The sequence below is a fragment of the Calonectris borealis genome, chromosome 1 (assembly GCF_964195595.1).
Source record: "Calonectris borealis chromosome 1, bCalBor7.hap1.2, whole genome shotgun sequence".
NCBI lineage: Eukaryota > Metazoa > Chordata > Aves > Procellariiformes > Procellariidae > Calonectris > Calonectris borealis.
Genome location: NC_134312.1, coordinates 6,985,993 through 7,007,433, shown reverse-complemented (window position 1 = coordinate 7,007,433; position 21,441 = coordinate 6,985,993). Strand labels below are relative to the sequence as shown.

General features: G+C 37.5%; 1 protein-coding gene across 3 annotated transcripts in view; it reads left to right on the top strand.

Annotated features, from left to right (window-relative positions):
• USP6NL (USP6 N-terminal like) overlaps nucleotides 1-21,441 on the top strand; it is a 127,806-nt gene that overhangs the window by 69,922 nt on the left and 36,443 nt on the right. For 2 of the 3 annotated variants that reach the window (XM_075143397.1, XM_075143416.1), the window contains 3 exons: nucleotides 7,527-7,566; nucleotides 13,472-13,552; nucleotides 20,115-20,222. In XM_075143397.1, coding sequence (XP_074999498.1) covers nucleotides 7,527-7,566; nucleotides 13,472-13,552; nucleotides 20,115-20,222 — 229 coding nt within the window. Of the gene's footprint in view, nucleotides 1-7,526; nucleotides 7,567-9,464; nucleotides 9,599-13,471; nucleotides 13,553-20,114; nucleotides 20,223-21,441 lie in introns of all 3 variants that reach the window. The other variant, XM_075143407.1, reaches the window with a different exon arrangement.

Here is a 21,441-nt window from a genome sequence, read left to right as displayed (position 1 = left end):
AGAGGTCTGGGGCGACAGTTTTTAGAAGTGCAAACATGCTGCTACTCTTGACCCAAGTGAAAGACCCACCAAAATGGAAGTTTAGGCTGCAGAAGATTATTTCATAAAAGAAGCAAGTGTAGGTACATAAAGCATTGAGCTTCAGCAGTGAACAAATATATAGTGCTGGAACACTACCATCTTAGTTAATTTATGTTGGAATACGCTTTGCATAGCACATGAATTTTAATACAGATGAAGCTGCCAACATGTAAGTCCTGATTGCTATTAATATATAGTGTAAGTGATCTGTACAGTAACTAACCTTCAAGCCATACTTTAAAAGCGCGCTCTCTCTCTCTCTCTCTCTCTCTCTCTCTGCTTAAGGAAAAAATCCTGGGTGTTTTAGACATTTATATATCAAATGTAAATCAGAAGCAAGGCAAAGAGATTAATTCTTCTTCATTTGTTCTTTTAGGTTCTTGAGAGTTTTAAGGTAGCTTAGACTAATCTTTATCTTTTTTTAATCTTTTTTTAAAAACACTTGGAATGTGATTCTGAAAAGACGTTTTCAACCTCAGTGTTTGTGTTCAATTAAAGGGACGTCAGAAATCAGTAGAAATGCTGCTGTGCTCAGTTATGCAGGTTATAGATTTTCTCAAAGGTTTTCTGATTCCAAGCTGGGAAAACTTTAAAGTTTGCATATAGAACATGTCTTTTACAAAAGACACAAGAAAGCACATATTATAGCATGTGGCAGTGAAAATACAGGTATCTTTTTTGCTATGAATTTCTTTTTTTATCTTGGCAATAAAAACTTCACAGTGAAGTTATCTTCTCCCAAGCAGGAAAGTACTTTACTAAAAAGTGGCCACTTAGAGATTTAATTGAATTTGATAAATCTTTCGATTTTGTTTTTCTTATCTCTGAGAGTGTGCATTACTTGAGACTTTCTGGACAGGAGCTACGTGTTCATGGCACTGTGGTGTGCATATTGGCAGCAACATCCACAGAATCCACAGATAGTAATTGTAACTAAAACATAGTTACAAAAGCATTACATTTTCTTGCAGCATATTTCCTCATAATTATATTGTGGAATATCACATTGGCTTATCCCATATGTTAATTAATTGCTTTGGCTTGCTTATGAATTTTAACAAAACTTCTGAAAGCTGTTTTTTAATCTACTGTAGTCACCACCCCCATACTGTGCAGAGGTTATTTGGTGAAAATTCAAACCGGATGATTACAGTAGCAGAGCTCCAATTATTTTGATTGACAGACACAATCAAAATTGTGAGTTATAGAAGTAAAATGTGTAATGGAAAGAAGGAAGTGATCCATAGAATTTTATCTGTGGAAAATCCATCATTTAGTTTAAAAAACAGCTTTCTTACTTTCTCCTTAATATTTTCAGAAATCTTTTCCATGCATGATTGGTTTTGAAAATGACACTATTGCCTTTAATTTGCATTCAAAGGTTGGAAGATTGAAGAAATCATTCATAATCAGAATTCTTCTGAAAATTAACTTGCTTGGACTAAAGGATCTGAATTCAACACTAAGTTGTGCTTTAGATTTGTGCTATAAAGAGTAGAATAACTTAATCATAGGTCTGAAGAAAGGCATGACATTGAAATACTGTTTTATTTCTACTTATAATGGTTAATGAGTTTTTTTCAGTTGACTTCAGAAAACAGAAAACAGTTTGCTTTGTAGCCCATCTTGTGACATAATGCAGACATAAAAATAGTCATCATAAGTAACAATGTAGTGTGTCCTAGGAATTACAAAATTATTCTTATTTATCTTGTCAGCTAACTTTAGAACAAAGATCAGTATGTATATTATATGACATGAGGCAGTAAAAGCTACCTGGAAACACTATATATATATATATATATAAAATAGGGTGTCATTCTGTTGCAAAGCACTGTTGTAACTATCCATAATACTGCATACTGTTTTGACAGTTCTATGTGCTGTGTATCGGACACTGAAAGGGAGGCAGACCGAAGAGAACACCTAGTCAGTGTGTTTATTATTGTAGAATTGGTTTCCCAGTGTGAAGATAATAATAATTTTTTGTCTAGTAAAGCTATAGACTCCTACAACTCACTTCTGACAAATTACACAGCCTAAAAACTGCTCATACTTGAAAAGATTTACTTTTTCCTAATACCTCCGAGTACTGAAATGTTGTTGCAGTTTGTTACTCAACAATCTGAATTCTATATTGTACAGCAAAACAACTCCATTTGTACTAAAGCTTTTCTTGTTCAGATATCTGTCAACTGAATTCTTCCCGTCCTTCTATCTTACTTGTGCATGATCACTCCTCATAAATTTATTTCATGACGCTTTTGCTTTTGAGTTTTATGCCTTACTAATGTTTTCATGGTCCTTGGTCATAGAAGATTTAAAACAATACAAATCACTGATTGGATTTTTTTCTTCTTTTTTTTTAAAGAATTCCTTCAAAATAATTCTCCTGGCTAGTAGCAAGTATGTTTTGCTCGTGGATTTAAACACTTAACGTTGTATCACAAATGAAAAACTGAAAGCACAGCATCTATTTCTTCATGATTAAGTCAATGAGACCATGAAGATAAGTGTTCTGCAAGAAACTTTTCCACATTGTATTTAATATGTGACACCAAATATGATTTCAAATACTTTTCAGTTAAAATGTGCATGCAGTGATATAAGGTGATACTATTGCACTTAATAGTATATTGAGGAGAGCATGAAAAAATAATTGAGAAATAGTTTGAGAAACTATTTTGCGTGGGGACTGCACTACAGATTTTATGAGGATTCGAGTTTTTTAATAGTCATAGTGAGTTCATTAATACAGGAATATTGAACTGAATTGACTTTTTTTTTTTTAAATTAAATAATAACTTGCACATATCACAATTATTCCTGCAACATGTTTCAGGATGAAGGACCCCAAAGTTCTTCAGAGTGCACTGGCTAATTCTTTCTGGGGTAAGAAAGACTACAGCCAGTAGAGAGGGTTTTTAAGCAAGTGGTGTGTTTGAAATAGAAGTTATGAGAAATGGAAAATACAGCTTACGAAGAAATTTTGAACCTAACAGCTCTTCGGGCAAGTAAGCTTTGTGGTAAAGATTTTTAGTGTATTATGGTCAATTTTTGCCACTGTTTTTCAGAATGAAAAATTGAGTGTCAGGGTTTATACGACTTGGAACTGTGAAGAATTAAATTGACAGGAATTGACAGGGGTTATCAACATATCAAGACTGCTGATTATTGCACTAAACGTCTTCCATCCTCAACTGCAGCTGCAAATGATAGAGGAGCCTTTACTTTTCTTAAATTTTATTTAAGCCAAACTAGAAGCAGGAAAATGCTGTGATTTGAGCCAGCAGGGAACATTTTTGGGATTTAAATACAAATGTAGGAAAAGAATAAATCTGATGAGTGAGTAATACGAGAAAGTCTTTCCTTGTGTTTATATTGAACAAATATATCAAAGTGCTGTTTAAAGAAGACTGATTTAAACAGCAGCAGTGGGTAGGTGACTGTAAGCCTGTTAAGTCTGAGACTTTTCAATTTATTTAAACTACCACTGTTACTTGAGGAGGCTAATTACAACACATAGCTTAATGGTCAAAACCATAGATCTGCATGTTTAATGTTCTGAAGTGTCAGATATTTATGCATTTAAGATTAATATTTCTTTCAAGTTACCTTGAAAAATTCATGAAAACCTGTATAAGCCATCATGGTGGATTTAAAGATGTAAAATCCATTCATCACTTATAATCTAACAAAAAAGCATTTTCAATCAAGTCCTTATTCTTAAAATTAAATCCTGTTTCTTTGAACTTATAGGCCACTTCTCCTTTGCGTGAAATCCTCATGAAGGGTGGTAATAGTCCAGGTTGACAGATGGGAAGAAGACTTAGCGCCGGTGCTGCAGATCCCCACCGGTGAGGACCACGGGTAGAGGTCCTGAGTTCGAATCAAACCTTGGAGTCTAGTACCTCCTCCCAGTGAAGTGTCTTTGAGGAGCCTTCTAGTATGAAACCCAGCTCACCTTGATGAGGCCCTACTCTTTATTGGAGCCAGGATTTGGTCCCAGCGTTTTGTGGCTCCCAAACCTGTAGACAACATCTTCAGACCTTTCTCTTAATGCTGTAACAGCAGGGCTGCTTGGCAGTGACAACCAGAGCCCCTGAGCTGTTGTTACGTTGCAGTGTGGGCTGCCCAGCCTGCAGGTGGGAGGCTGGAGTCTTTATGCCTGGGGCAAAGGCACATGCCCGATGTAGTGATTCTTGATTCCTGTCTGATTAAATGGGTGGATTTACCTCGTTTGGATCTTTCTTTATTGCAGACAATAGAGTGTTAAGATCTTGTTTCTGCTAAGTGAGACCTTATTTATATGAGTTCAGTTAAAAGCTGTCTCTGACTCTTTTGGATATCAAGTCTTGTATGGTTCCAAGTTAATGATGATAGTCAGTCCTGTTCTTCTTCTCTGTATCCCCTAAATGAATATTACTTGAGCTATTAAAGGAAAGCAGTCATCTTAGGGCAGGATGTGGCTATATTATGTTAATATTGTTTACTACTTCACATTATTACTTGGTGAAATACACAGATAAAAAACGTTGAAAAATACAAGTTTAAATAGGCTGGGGACGGTGGGAGAAGATTCAACATTAAAAGAAGTAATGAAGGTATAACAATATTAGATTGGCTAGGCTGGGGAAGGAAGGGGAAGATTCATCATTATAAAGAAAAAAAGAAGGTACAATAAAATTACATTGATTAATAGACATTAATTGATTTTGTGTCTGAGCCCACCTAATCCTTTTTAGAAAAAAAAAATCTATAAGGTGCTTCTGCGTAGAAAACACATATGCTAAATGGAAATGTATTTATTTAAAATACCTTTAGGGGCTTGTTTCCCCACTATGCCTTTCCCTCAGTCCTTGCAGGATAGATTTGAATATTATGTGAGTACATGGGCGTGGTTAGTGCAATCTAGTTAATTGAGAGGAAGATCTCCAGGAACTCCTGCGTTCCAGTCCAGTGAGTTACTGAGCAGCCTGGGGCAATTCGCTCAGCTTCTGCGCTGTCTTCCTGGCGCTCAGCTGCCAGCAGCATCTTGGGGAATAAAAACATGGGGCTGGCTTAATGTGCTCCTGTGGAATTTCAGTGCTTAAAATGTATAGGTATGTGCTATTCGTGCATAGCTGTGCAGCTAAAGAAATAACAAGGAATGTGGTCATAAATTTGCTGCTGGATTAGTTTAGCGAGGGAGTATGGTTTCTGCTTCCCAGGACAAAAGAGCCTTCTTTCTCTGCTCGGTAGATTCAGCCGTGCCTTTTGTTTGCACATCGATGGTGACTTGCAAAATTAGCAAAGAGCAATTCCTTAATAAATCGTTGCGATTCATTCTTACTTTGTGATAAAATAAGATTTGATTAATCTTTCATGTGATTAGCTTCCATGCCAGATTAGCAAATGTAAAGATAAGCTGTCAAGTGGTACCAGTTGAGCAGAGGAGTTACTGTGTCCGGTGTAAGTCCGCGGGGATGCGGAGCTGTCAGATCCGTGTCTTCCACACTGCTGGAGGCTCTGGGAGAAGAAGACTCTCTTGTGTGCGCAGCCAGCTGCTGGCGTGATCTTGTAGGGCCATGAAGAATGCAGCTGCTGTGCGCTCGTCTTGCTGTGTGAGACTGATGCTTCTGGTGGAGGTAGACAGTGCCTGCAACTGAGGAGGTTATTCAGAAATTTGGCGTTGGAAGAGAAGAAGGAGTCTCTAAAGAATTGAAAATTTTAAGTCACGTTTGAAAAGCTTAGTAATCTTTGTACTTAAAACCAAACAAAACGATAAAAAAGCCCAAGCAGATTATCAAATTGAATTTTTTTTCTTCCCCTTTGCTTTTTTTCCCCAGTTCTGCTCAAATAAGCTTAATTTTGAGGTCGTATTTGGCATACAAAGAGCTTCCTTTCAGTTTGTTAATTTAGTTATATGAGAATGTGCGCAATCCTGATTTTATAGCATTTACAATGTCAGATAGCACTGAATATAGGCTATTTCTAGTGCGTTAGACAGATGTACATCGGGGTTTTTTGGGGTTTTGGTGGTGTTCTTCAAGAAAACTTGCAGATACTTGGAAAGTGCTTCTAAATGAATGGATTATGCTTTTTGCAGTGCTGTTCAAAAAAACCCACTCTTTTGGTTTTAAATTAGTTTCTAGGCTGTTTACTGGAAACTTTGACTTGTGTGTGTGGTCTCCGAAAAGGTGTTGATTGGAGCAAGCTTTTCCATTAGATGAAGTAATTCAAATGTATTTCTTTATTCAAATATAACTTCTGAATCTGAAACTGCATCTTTTAAATAAAATAAATGAGATCAAATATAACTCAAGCATTTTGCATCAGACTGTTCTTACATTGACTGCAGCAGCAACTACTTTTGTAGCCTTCCCCAGTGTTTTTTTCGCCCTTGCACAGATTTGATACAGGTCTAAAATACTGGGTTTTGATGTCCTCGCTATAGAAAGCTATAATGATGTGGGTAGGAATTTTTTCATAATATCAAGACTCAGTAGGAATTTTTTTTTTAAAGGATTTCACATAGCGCCTGCTTTTTAGTCCCTTTTAAACAGGGTTTTGTTGGGTGTGTTATTTATCTGATCTGTAGAGCAGAAAAAGGAAGCCTTGCTACTTATAGATGAGCTGCTATGTTTTCAAAAGCTGCAGATGATGCAGGCAAAGGAAGGCAGGCTCATTTGGCATCAAAGTGGTCCAGTTACTTTTGATAAAAACCCACAAATTTCTTTAATAAGAAAAACAGAAGTTAGAGTCCTCAGAATGAAACTAAAATAATATAAAGTCTGAAAATGTATCTGTTCAAAGGTTGCTTTTCAAGCTTTCAATTCATAACCTGCCTTTTTAGAGTTAGGCTAAGAAGTGAAAGGACTGTATTTTTTAATATTAATTAGATACCTAGTAGAAAAACTGATTTTTGTTGTTTTTTTCCTACCACCTCCTCCCTGTTACTGAGAGTGAGTTTTGCAGAGTTTTAAGAAAATGGAAGTTAACTTTCGTAAGTCAAGGAAAGTCTCAGTGCCTTTCACAGGGCACAGTAGTAAAGGAGGAAAATCTTTTATAGGGGTATTCCAGCTAACAGTAGTATGGTCTAATAAACAAAAAAAAAATTCACTTAAGTTTCAGTTCAGTAGTACAGTACAGGATGCTTTTACTAAAGAAAAAATAAACTTTCTGTTAAGTCCTTGTCTTTTGAAGCTATACAACTAATTTGATTTAGAAAGTTAAAGATGGAAATAATTCTAGTTCTGTACTTAAAATATTGTGAGTTTTATTGTGTTTAAAAATAAATTCCAAGGGTTCCTGTGTGTCATTGTCTTAGTTCTCTGAAGTTCAGAATTCTTGTTTACTTGCTACTACATATTGCTATTGTAAATGATTACTTGTAAGAACCTATACAGAAATGATTTTGTGCCAAGATTAATGAAGAGTAATATGAACTTTGTCTTTGTTTTCAGTCCAGAGGAGCTTCCTGTCCATGATGCAGCGATAGAAAAGGTAAGTCCAGCGTCTTCCAGTTTTTTGACTAGGAAGTAAACGTTTACAGATTTATGACTTTTTTGATACAGATCATTGTGAAATGAGGAGATGAAGCATTTTAGTGATTTGCATTCCCAAAGAAACATTCTAAGTCCCATAAGGATTTTGGTCCTTGAGGCCATGTTAACTCGCCCACAGATCTCCTGGGGCCCGCACAATCTTACATTTACTAGTTGCAATGAGACATGAGTTTTCCTCACCCATTATATGACCTAGTAAAGGAAGCAGAGCTACTTAAGAGATCACACCCAGGTCTGTCCTGAAAGAGCAAGAACTATTGTCTCTGTATCATGAGCTGTCATCAGCTGTGCTGGGTGGATGGATTGTCCGAGTGAGGCGGTGGCTTTGACGCTGAGGTGTACGTTGCTGTCCCCTGAGGAGTCTAGTGTGCTTTTCTAGTTTGGTAAATGGTGACAAATATCCTGGCTGCCGCTGAAACGTGATGACCTCCCTTGTAATGTTTGGTTGATGAGCTAGGTGTATTCTGGACATGCAGGACCTGTCAGTAGCTGGTGCAGGTCCTAATCCAAAAATCCTTCTGCTGCTGGAGGGTACTGGAGGAGGAGTTTGGGAACTGATGTTCTGGGAACATGGAAAGCTTTTATTAAAATCGTCAGGAACTGAACTTCTACTTGTTTGGGCTTAGATGCTGTTGGTATTTCCCCTTGGTCTGTCAGGCCTGTTGTTATCTCCAAGACCAGATCAGATCCTTCTTGTTGGTCCATATTGATCTTCAGTGTCATCAGAAAACTCAAGATAAAATATTTAAAGCTGTAAGTTTAAAGTTAGCCCCCTTGGCTGCACAAATCAGTAGAGTGCATGAAAGAGGGACAGAATAATTTGTTCTAAGGCAGCTTAGCTCCCTGAGTGTTAAGAGCAGCAGTGTTTCTAAAAATGAATTATTCTGAGCTTCAGTATTGGGCTAGTAAGAAGAACTTTTCATAAAAGAAGGGAACTTCTGAGTCCTTTTTTTTTTTGTGTTTCTGCATACGCAGCCTAAAATAGTTGCATTTTCCTGCCATGTTCCATTACATTTAATAATATAGTGAGTGAATATATAATGTCATTTCCATCAGAAGGACACATCAGGGTGGTGAGTCTATGAGCATAAATATTAGACAGCTTGCAATTATTGTAGTATATGTATTTTGAAGCTCTGATTCACTGTGGCTTTGTAGTTAGCCTTAAATTATTGGGGGAAAATAGCGTCTCAGTTCTCTGTCCCATATTGTATTCATGCTGTCTCAGACAAAATGTCAGCATAGAAACTGTATTTATTGAATGAATGTTAAATTGCAAATCTAGTGTCTTTTTGTAATCATACAGTAACGCTCCTGTATTAGACTCTTGGTTATACTCCTTATGGTATCCTGACCTCTGCTGGTTTGAGGTTTATCTGTCTTCTGTCAGCGGAGTTTGAATCTTCATAATTTTCAGGATACCATTCATAGGACAATTAATGCATCATGTTAATGTAGGCTTGCACTAAAAGCTTTCTGTGCATTATCTTTTAAAGTCACTTATTTGGCAGAACTATTTATGCTTTCCCTTCGCCTTACTTGTGAATTTTAAAAAATATTCCTAAGTCATGTTTTCATTTAGTTTGCAACTTATGTAAAGGGTTGTGTATCCTTGTGAATTTTGAATCTTTCTTCTTCGTATACATTTACTGTAAAGCTTAAGCTGGGTTTTCTCTGTGTGTATTTATGTGTGTCTATTTACATGCGTAATACTTTTAGAATAGGCATTATTACTGTGAATGCAGAGTAATTTTGATGCTTCATTACCTTGCTGGGCATTTGGTGGCTTAAATGTATCAAATCATTGTCCTACATTATGAGCTACTTAACCTTCAGATGAATCATACAGCACATCTGAGATAAAACTAGGGGAAGGAAAGATCATCTAGAAGAGAAAAGCGGACAGAGAACTGACCTCAGGAAATCTGGAGTCTGTGTCTGACTGTTTTTGAAGTGCTATGAAATGTATTGTAAGTCATTTTCAGTTTGTTTGGTTTTGTCTTTGGTTTACTTGATTATAAATTCTCCAGGGAACTGTTCAGTGAGTTCTGGTTTTGTTTGAGGCTTCTGCTAAAGCATTAGTTTAAGCCTCAGCTCTAGCACTTTTGCTCTCCAGCAAGGTAGAGTGCTGCACAAAAGATGGATTCTTGCCAACTTAACTTCATGCTTTTTTGCTTTCAGTAGTGTATTATTTACTGACACAAGAGTAAGAAACCTTCTTTGCTTCAGTTGGGGATTCTGTTTTTCCCAATGGCAAAAATGCTTCAAAGTGTAAAATGTACTCAGAAGGCAGATAAATGGATTTTTTTTTTTTTTTTTTGTGACAACTATGTGGAGCTTGCCTGAAAGAGCAGCAGCTGCATCCGTCTACTCTGCAATGAGCTGTGTCAGATCTATCCATGTTTTCAGTGTTGCACCTGTTAGGCATGAAAGTGAACATAATTTAGACGGGGGAAAAAAAGCTGTAAGTTTTTAACAACTGAACACAGAAATAATTGCTATTTTGACTACAGTAGCATCACTTGAGAACTGGGATAAATTGTCTCAGAAGACATAAAAGCTTGAACAAACATACAAGTGAAGTGAGCTTCTGGCTCAAAAGACCAAAAATCTTGAAAGTAGATCAAACATACAAACAAAAAGACTGTGGGAGCAGATAGGTTTTTATGTTTTCTTACCAATTATCTGAACAACCTGTTGAGGGCAGAGACCTTTCCTGACTTCATAGCAATGTTATGCCTGCAATCTGAACTATACCTAGAGAACATCTGCTTTAGAGATGTTAAAAATGCTTATTTCTTAAAGGGGTTGCAAGTGTAGAGGAGAATCAGAAGCAATGTTGTGAAACCTATGAAACTTGGGAAGCAGTAGTTTTTCTACAGTTCCCCTCTAACCTAACTCCTAAGAAAGTGTTTTAAATAATTAAAAATAATAATAATAAAAAAAGGCAAGCGGTTGAGGTATTACGAAATACAACCTGAACAAGAATGTGGGCAGTTGATTGCAACATGAATAGTTGAATAAGTTAAGGTTGAGAGAGTAGAGGCAGTCCTTTCCCCGTAACTTTCCTATACTTATGTCAGGCTTATGTCAGTTGGATTCAAATAAAAATAACTTAAAAACAAAACCAACTTGTTTCCAGGACACTTCATGGTCTGAATCATGGTTGGGGTGGACCTGAACAGTCATCAAGTCGTACTTCTGCAAGTGCAAGGCTTTGGGCTCCTGGATTAAATAAGTCTTTTGCCCATTTTGTTGCATTGATAGCCAAGAAAGAATGCACAAATTCTGATGAGTAAAAGCTAGAAGTAAAATCAGAATTCTATTGAGACAATAAGTAGTAATTTTCTTTTATATTTTTCCCCAACATTTCAGATGCAGTTAATGAAAGTATTAGTAAGTTTTCAGTATCCTGCAGAGCTTTGAAATTAAACTCTTACATTGTTAGCAGATTGCATCACTAACCATATGAAATAGAATATCCTTCCTGTCTTTATTAAGCCCTGGATTTGAAGTTGAAGGTGGATGGGCTGTCCTTTACAAAAGAACTAAATATTTGTTTATATTAGTCTTTGAAGAGAAAGCAATAGCCACACACAAAAGTTTTTCTGCTTTAGCTTTTCCAGTGTTGATCCTCAGCTCCAAAGCATTATGAAAGAGTTGAGTGTCGTTAAAAAAAATTTTAAAAATACAGTTAATAGTTAACTTCGTAATATAATCAGAGACACCTTGCCTACTTTACAGCATGTAAAACTGGGCTATGAAAATACGAACTAATAATCTTCTTATCATTGGAGCCAACAAAATACAAATTTTTGGCTGTGAAGAGCCAAAATACCTTGAAATTGTAGAGACTAAAATAGCTAATTCCAAGTGCTTGCTTGGTTCGCAAATTCAAGAAGTTGATGGCAACTGTAGCAAGGTTTTCATAGGCAGAATGGCCATCTTTGAGGTAGTGGGGTTGTCCTATCCTTTTTAAGCCGTATATAATATAAATAGTGCTTGGAATTCACATATTTATTATGTTACATGTTATACTACTTGATATAACTATTTTTTTGAGAAGATAGGGTTTGTTTTGTTTTGAATTCTCATTTTATCACCTTGTTACTGAAATATTCTTGCCAGTAGTATAATTTGAGCAAGTAGGTCTTACCTTCAGAAGAAATCCTTGATGTTAAGATATAGGGCCATTTAGGTAAAAATGTACCGAGCCAAGGGTGAGAATTATAGCAGGGCTGTCAATATCCAGAATTAGGACTTACTGCCACTTTGGCTACTGCCCTGTTGCTCTTGCATGCACTTGTTTTTGTTCATGTACTTCGTGCCTTTTTAACTTTCATGGAATCATAGAATCATAGAATGGTTTGGGTTGAAAGGGACCTTAAAGATCATCTGGTTCCAACCCCCCTGCCATGGGCAGGGACACCTTCCACTAGACCAGGTTGCTCAAAGCCCCGTCCAACCTGGCCTTGAACACTTCCAGGGATGGGGCATCCACAACTTCTCTGGGCAACCTGTTCCAGTGCCTCACCACCCTCATAGTGAAGAATTTCTTCCTTATATCTAATCTAAACCCACTCTCTTCAAGTTTAAAGCCATTTCCCCTTGTCCTATCACTACATGCCCTTGTAAAAAGTCCCTCTCCAGCTTTCTTGTAGGCCCCCTTCAGGTACTGGGAGGCTGCTATAAGGTCTCTCCGGAGCCTTCTCTTCTCCAGGCTGAACAATGCCAGCCTGTCTTCGTAGGAGAGGTGCTCCAGCCCTCTCATCGTTTCCGTGGTCCTCCTCTGGATTTACTCCAACAGGTCCATGTCCTTTTTATGTTGGGGGCCCCAGAGCTGGATGCGGTACTCCAGGTGGGGTCTCAGGAGAGTGGAGTGGAGGGGCAGAATCACCTCTCTCGACCTGCTGGCCACACTTCTTGGGATGCAGCCCAGGATACAGTTGGCTTTCTGAGCTGCGAGTGCACATTGCCGGGTGATGTTGAGCTGCTCATCAACCAACACCCCCAAGTCCTTCTCCTCCAGGCTGCTCTCAATCCATTCTCCGCCCAGCCTATATTTGTGCTTGGGATTGCCCCGACCCATGTGCAGGACCCTGCACTTGGCCTTGTTGAACTTCATGAGGTTCGCACGGGCCCACCTCCCAAGCCTGTCCAGGTCCCTCTGGATGGCATCGCTTCCCTCCATTATGTCGACCACGCCACGCAGCTTGGTGTCGTCGGCGAACTTGCTGAGGGTGCACTCGATCCCACTGTCCATGTCGCCTACAAAGATGTTAAACAGCGCTGGTCCCAGTACTGACCCCTGAGGAATGCCGCTCGTCACTGGTCTCCACTTGAACATCGAGCCGTTGACCGCAACTCTTTGAGTGCCTTTTAAGAATGGATGGTTTGTGTGATCACTGGAAAACAGTAGCTAATTGTGATTGGGACAAGTCGGGGTAAAGAAGATCATAATTTCAGAGTCAACTAACTTTTAAAAACCTTGCAGCAGAAATTACTTGCCTGAAAATTTACTGAATATAAAAACAAATTGAAGTTTTTTGTACTTGCCAAAAATGTGTAGAGAAGAAACTGTTATAAATCTTGTAATTAAACTCCTCTTACAAAATACAATTCTTTATATAGTGTTGAAAATAAGGGTTTCTGCTCGTTTTTTGGTTGGCTGGTTTTTTGGATGTTCTAAGTGAACTGATGTTACTCTTTGTTGCTGTTCTTAGATGACTGGATAAAAAGTTGATCGTGCTGTGTTAAACTTTTTCTCAATATTTTTAGAAATACATAAATAATTTAAAATGTATTAATCTTGAAAAGATTAAAACATTCTCATTTCTTTTCAGCAAAAGCACCTTGAAATTGAAAGAACTACAAAATGGCTTAAGATGCTGAAAAGCTGGGAAAAATACAAGAATAGTGAAAAGGTAAAGTTATGCGTGCTTTTTTCATTAGCTATCACTTCTGAATGAATGTATAACCTTAAATTAGATTGTCTTTGTTTATGAGATCTGGGGAGGAAAAAAACCCCGCACTGAAAGAAAAAGGCTTTTTATTCTTTCAAAATGCAATAATTCGTAATAACCCAATAATAATAATAATCCAACAAAACTGGTGGTCAAACGCAAGGAATTTCTAAGGGCGATATTGCGTAGGCTCTCTAACGTATTCATAGTAATAATTGTGTGCTGTACTGCATTGCGCTTGCACAATGGGATTGGAACTAGCATCACACAGCATACTGTGTTCGCATCTGCAAAATAATCCGTGGAGCGGATGAAGCATCAGACCTGCTTGTCTTGTCCTGCAGAGAGCTAGAAGTTGTATTTGATTTACGCTTTGAGAACGCGAAGGAGGAAAACAAGAAAAATCCATATAAACTTGAAAAGAGAGGCCACCTTTCAATGGGTATAGCTGAATTCTTCAGGAATCATAAATACCCTCTCAAGGGTTATGAATTTTAACTTTACTTTTTTCTTTTTTTATTCCTTTGTTTGCTGGGTGTTCTACTGATTGGTATTTAAATTTAAAGTTACTCTTTTGAGTTACTGGTGGTGTCTTATTAAGATCTATGAGTTTTTTATTGTTAATCATCTTCTTTTCTACGGTTTCCATTTTTTTTTTCCCTCTTTTTTAGTTTTTGCAGCCCAGGTTTACTGAAAGGCCTAGGATAGCATACAGTCATGGATCAGTGAAAACTGCCTTGAATAACTCTGCAAGGACACTGATTAGTCATAACATGGGGCATATAGTTTGATGTTTAAATAATCACACTTGCTAGCACAGATGTCTTAGGATATCCCAAGATACCTGGTTACTTTGTTAAAAGGAGAGTTACTTGCACTGAGTAAGGTGGAAGGTAAAAAGTATAGGAAGCCATTCAGTGCCCTGTCCCCCTTGGGATAAGTCTGTTTTTTCTGTCAATAATATACAACGCAGCATTCATAATCTTCAAGAGAAGTGCATTTTTTTGGTGGTATGAATGGGGGCTACTTTTGAATAGAATACTTTATACCTTGATAGGCTTTTTTTTATTTTGGAATCAATATGGAAGAACTGAAATATGCTGGCAGCTACTTAACAGTGCCCAGCAGTACTACAACGTTTCTTGACTTAAAAAAGAGTAAAATTATTTTCTGTGTGAAGCTGCAGGTGAATTTTAAGGAAGTGAATTGCCCGTTAATAATCTTTAAATTGTTTTTGGGATTTTTAAGTACAGAATTATTTTTATCCAACTCAGACAACAAATAATGGTCTGGGGGTAATGACAGAAAGTGGGTTATGTTAGATATGCCATTAAGTGCTAAGTGCTTTTATTTGCTTTAAAAGCTAGGTAGAGATTTTCATGTGAATAGTTTAGTTGCTGGAATTGTAGTCTTGCTCATCTAAAAATTATGGAAGAATTTCAGCTGGGGAAAAAAACTTGCTGGAGAGGCTATATTCCCAACACTGTGTTCTGGGGAGGTTTTCATAACTGTTCTTGTGGCCGTTTGGTGGGTAATGCACAGAATACGAAGTTCCCTCTTCAATTTCCCAGTTCAAATTCCCTCTTCTCCTCAATAGGGCTTAAAACTTGCATTTTCTATTGGGAATTCTGCTGGTATTTTCTGATGCTGCTGACCCACCTGTATTTTGCTGAGGACTAGAGGACAACTGTTGCGCGTCCCAGGGTACTGCCTGGATGACTGGCCTGCAGTGTTAACTTACTCCCTTACTAGACTTTTGTTTTAGTAAATTATTCTGTGCAAAGTGGAAAACTTTAAAGGGAGAGATTGAGACCAGAATACTTGTTACCCTGATGAGCAGGGAACTGGTATGCTGCAATTCAAGTAGTGGGAGAAGTTTACTCAGCATGTCCCCTACTCATCGTGTCTGCTTACTACCTTTGGTTTTGGGACTAGTAGCGATGTCTGGCACTTTGCTTTTGTTAAAAACACCAAAGGCAGTGGTTGATGTTTTTCAGGGTATAACGAAGAAGCTAGCAAATTCATTTTCTTAAAATAGGAAGTGAATGCATGAAAAAGTAATAATTTGTTTCCCAAGTTTTTCTTATAATCCTACTTTCTGTCCTGTCATCTTCTCTGGAAGGAGAAGCTGGAGGTCATAATACTTGTGGCTTTGTTTCTTTACTGTGGCGATTGGGTGATTTGAAGATCAAGTGTGTTCCCAAGTCAAAGGGATGATCAAAAAAACTGTATAACAGCTACTTCGTTTGCAAAGAGAGTGTTAAATATGACCTTTCAGGTATTGTCTAAGCAGCAGCGGTCTTCCTCTTCAGTCATCAGTGACGTCAGTCCATGATACACTGACTTAACTGAATAATCCTCTATTCACCAAGCATGCAGAAGGTATAGCAGATCAGCTGAGCAGAAAGAGTTTCAGTTCATGTAACAAATTATAGGCTGAACTATAAATAGTGGCAGGAATAATACAATACGCTCACAAAGGGGATGAACTTTGCTTGAAGCTAGGAAAAATTTTCACTGATTGTTGAACTCTGGTGGAGCACATGAGACTTTAAAAACAAGGGTGTTTTCCTTATCCTTTCTCGCATCTTACGTGGTAAGTGAACCAGAACATACAGAATAAAGAATCAGCCTCCTCCTCCTCCCGAGCATGCAGTGGAAAGTCAGACATTATTTGTCACTGCTCTTTATGGAAAGCCTGGTGATGTTCTCAAGGGTGTACAAAACTCACAAATAAAGACAGTTTTTATCTGAAAGTGTGTTGGAAGAATGCACCAGCTTTCCATGCTCGCCTTCTTGAAGCACGGAAGCAATAGTTGCAAGAACAATTCCTGACTCTTGCTTTCTGTCTTCACTTGATTGGATAAAGTGGTTAACACTAGAGGAACAAATTGCTAAAGAAAATGAACAGCCTGTATCTTAAAAGACTCACTTCACCTGACATTCCCATGGTTTCTCTGCAGTCAGACTGCTCCTGAAATCAGCGTTGTTTAGAAACAGCACTGAAGGGAACATTGCAGCAACGGTAGTAATGTTGTAGGGTTATAGATTATAATTGTAGTGATGGGTTGGTTTTGCAAAATGGCATACTTGCAAGATGCTTGTGTAGTTAAAAAGAGAGCAAGGGGGAGTGAGAGAAGGTCATGGTCTCAGAAACAGAGCAGGTATGTACAAAGTACGGGACTTCAGACAGCCCGTTTGTAATGAGCCTTCATAATATACAGCTGAGAGAGTTTTGGCTTGAAGAAATCTGTTCATACTGTACACATACTGCAAATTAATCCGTATATTTGATTACATTATCCAAAACTGTCACATGCTTAATTGCAAAATACAGTTTTCATTTAATACTCTTGCAAGCTGCCTATAGGCTGCTTCCTTATTTTTTTCTGTCGTAACTTCACAAGGAGTATTAATGTCAAAACATTAACACACTGATATGTGTGTGTGTGCGCGTGCAAGATGCTTCAATTTACATCTTCCCCTGATCTTCATTGCAGAAGAATATCTCAAGAGAGAGATGGGGACTCTGGGAACTTCACACTGTTTCCCATTAGAACTTCTGTGCTTAAACCTAATTTAAAAAAAAAAGGAGGAGGGGGAATGGAGGGCAGCAATGTGTGACCATAAGGAACTGGAAAGAGATGAAAGAGTTATCACACTGAGACCAGAAATGTGCCAGTCTTTACCATATTTGGGTAATGATTTAGAGGTAATGACGGATGACATAATAAAAAGAACCCATGTACAACTCCATAACCATGTATAAAACTCCTTGATTCCTGTATGATTATTTAGGCATCTTTTCAGTGGAGTCATCATGATTCTTACAGACACTAGTCTCTGCAGTGTGTAACTGCCCTTGTGTCTTTGCGTGATTGATATTTGTCAAAACAAAGCTTTCATCTCCCCGTCAGTCATTTCTATGCAGCAAGTGTCATAGAGCAGCAAAGTTTGTGTTTCAGTGTGGTCTTTCTCTAGCTTATGCTTTTATTTCCTATTTGTATTCTACTGCTTAATAATCCAGGGTACAATCAACCACCAGATAGTAAATCCTTCCTGACTTAGTATGATCATAACTTTCAGGAAAGATTAAATAAAATTGTTATATATTATATTCCCATTTGAGTATTTCCACCAAAGTATTTCTGTCTTTCACTGTCTACCTTCATCTATCTGTGATTGAAGTTGCCTAAATTGAAAGGGAAAGGAAGAAGAGAGACAATCAGGATAGCTGGCAATTTCCAGCTGTTCTGGCATTCATGCAGAATATAATAATCAAGTCTCCACTTAGTTTGGAGTCTGAACACATAGCCTTAATGACGAACCCTCTTCGCATTCGTGAGATTTTTTGAATGAGATTGAGCAACTCTTGTATTTGCACTTTTTCTTCCTTTTATGCAACCCACAGAAGTTGAAGAACCTCTAAAGGCAGCAGCCTTTATAAATATACTTTCTTTTCATTGTAAATATACTTTCTTGTGAGACTTCAGATTTTAATTCTTATGCTTCTCTTCACTGATTCTCTTTGAGGTGGCAGAGTCCCTCTGCTGCTTGTGCAGCTCTTCTTGACATAACTAAGAAACTTTTATTTTCAAGAAGACCAGTTTTATATCTTGCAGCAGCAAGAATACCAGTTCCCGCTTGTCAGACTAGTGCTGTGTGATAGTGGCCTCATTATGTCTTATGCTGATGGAAACATCCCAGATTCCATAACACCATTCTTTGAATGATGCATGTTTTCATACAACGATTATCTGACCTCTGTGTTTATATATTTGTATTTTGTTTTGAGATATTATCTTAAGAGATCCTTAGTTTTAAAGAATTTGTTGAAGATATACTCATTATTGAGTATGAGTTACGCATTCTAAAATCCAGACACGAATCCTTGCTGGTATTAAAGACATGTTCAAAGATCGATATATCCCAAACAGCAGGAGGTTTGCAAATATACTGCAATGAGTGGTTTGTTAATCTTCCAAAACTGGAGACGTGAAATATGTGAAAAAGAAAAAAAGTATCCTGTCTTTGAGGAGGATGTTTCTTTTAAAATATTTCTTATGTTACAAACCTAACTTTTATAAATGTTTCAAGGAAATGATAGCTTTGTCAATTGAAATTTTTAAAGTCTAACTTTCATTGTAGGTTAAATGCAAAGAATAAATTGTTTGGGGAGGGGTTGTGTGTGTTTTGTTCTCTTTTAAATCTAATTGTCTCCCTGTGCCATCATTAAAATAATGGTAAAAACAGAACTTCAGAAAGGTTTGTTTTCTTTGTTAGTTCTCTGTTTTTGCTTTTCTTAGACATGTCTCCTGAAAGATGATAACATTTTTTGTGTGTTTTTAGAATTACTAGGATTCAATTGCTCTGAGGCTTTGCTTATCTTGAGTCTCTCCTGGCTGCGTAAAGCCAAGACTTTAGACAGCTAGTCCATCTTCCTCTGTTTAGAGGCTCTTTGTGCTCCTAAAAGCTGCAGCATAAAGAGATACAAATTAGAAGAGAACTGAGGAAGTCAGTTGTCAGTGCTCTTGATTTTTTCAAATAAGCTCAGTAAGAACCAAACCACTGAATGAGAGTGCAAGACCAGCAACATGTCAGAGGCAAGACTGATAAATAGTTTATATAACGACTCTAGTTATGCACAGGTACTGAGTTATCCCCTTCTGACCAGTTTCTAATACAAGCTTTTTGTGTCAGAACAGAATGTGTCAGGAATGGGGAATTTAATTTTCTATTTTACAGCTAAGAATTGCCTGCAGTGTTGGTAGGTTGTTTTGTATTCTTAGAAACCGTAGCTAGAATATCTTTCATACGTTGTTTTTGTGCAAATGTTTTAATATGCATTTAGAAAACTGATTATTAGTTTAGAGATATGATCTGAAATCTGTTGGCTTTAGAAATGGCACAGCCTGTTGTGGTTTTTTTTGTGATCTCACATGTTTGTTTGGTATGCATACATACATTTCAGCACAGTGTTGCACTTTTACAAGAATTCAAAAATCAGTTGTGCTTTTTTTTTTTGCTGGGATTTTTAAAGCTTTGTGATATTGTTGATTACCTTTCACTTTTATAGTTTGTAATTATAGTGAGTTATTTGTGACTTATCCTGAAATACTGTGTTGCTAAGAATCTGATTTTTTGGTTCTAAATTACAAAATTTGGAGTAGCCTTTCCAATATTTGTAGAATAAGTGCTGCTCAGCAGAGGTGATACAATTTTGATAGGCCTTCCTACATGCTAAAGTCCTGGCTTGTAAGCATCACCTACACTGAGTGATGTTTTGTCCTGTGTGTCCATTTTGTTCCCTGTGCCTCTGCTGATTCCATGAACAGAGGTTGTAGATGGCATCACTGGACACTTTCAGTCCCTCAAAAAACACTGGAACATTGTCCCCAGCAGGTCATCCCTTTGCTAGGACAATTGATGTAATTACATTTTTCTGTTTAGCATGTTGTCACTGTTCCTTTTGTTCAGAACATTGTAGATTGTACTGCATTTGTATTTTTTTTTCTTTTTACAGTTTCATAGGAGAATTTATAAAGGAATCCCACTGCAGTTCAGAGGGCAAGTCTGGTCTTTACTACTTGATGTCCCTAAAATGAAAGAAGAAATGAAGGACTTTTATAATGTGAGTTTGTAGAATTTCCACTTAATATTAATTAAAAAATTTGGATACTAAGACTACAGGCTTTACTAAGCTTTTGTTGTTATGCAGTGTTTAAAAAAAAAAAATTAGAAATTGCATTGAACTCCACTCTTGTTTTAGCTAGGAAAAAGGGTATGTATTGAAAAGCACTTTTCCAGCTTATTTTTTGGTTCTGTAATTCATGTAATTAATTTGATCTTCTTCCCTTTCTTTTCCCATCCTCAAATACTTGCAAAAGCCCTTCTAAAAGCAAAGCAAAACAAAATAAGAAAAAACCTTGTCCCAGTAAGAAGACAGAAACCTCTGAAATTACAGCTTTTTGAGAAATGTCCATTAAGGAGGCACCTTGTTAGCTGAATATCAGTAAGGAGAGTTCCAGTATTCTGGAGGGGATGGAGATTGGTGCCTTAATCTTGTAAAAGCCAGAACAAGCTGGCTATCTTTCTGCCATCTCATCTCCAAGTGAAGCTTAGATATCCCTTACAAAGCACTGTCTGGTTACTTGATTGTATTCTCAGAGGTGCCCCTGATGACAGGATGTTAAACTTACAAAATTCTACAGGCATAAATTGACTGCTTAAGCATACCTCCTACTTGGAATATAAAGAAAATAGCTATGTCTTCGCCCTCCCCCAGCCCCCATCTTCACCCTGAGTAGCAGTTAAATCAACCTCTGAATTATTGTGGTTACATTCCTCTCAATCTTTCCCTACTAACTGTACTTTTTCTGTGGGTGTGAATACAGCTGATGGCCCTCAGAGCTAAATTTCAGACCTGAGAGTGGAGAGCAAGGTTCATGTGCAGGCTAGTAAGTTAGGCAGAAGGGGAATCGAATCCTCTAAAATTCTGTCTTTTCCTCTCTCTCTGCTAAAGGATTATAGGAAAAGTTTAGCTAAAAGAAAGGCAATACAATACTGTAGAGCGTTTGAATTTTTCCCCGCAGGAATTTAAATGTTCACTGCCTTTGAAAGAAATAACGTCCAGAGTTTCAAGGAAATGCATGGCTTGTTTGATTTTTGGCATGTCTAATAGCAGTTTTTGGAGCTGAGACTGGGTCTGAGGAGACAAGGAATCTTCTAAGGTCATGAAAGAAGATCGATGTTGACACTGATGTTACCTAAATTTTGGTGTCTGTGATCTTCCTCTTAAATTATTTATCGCTCTTTAGTCTGACAGGCTGCTCTTTCTGACTATTACATTT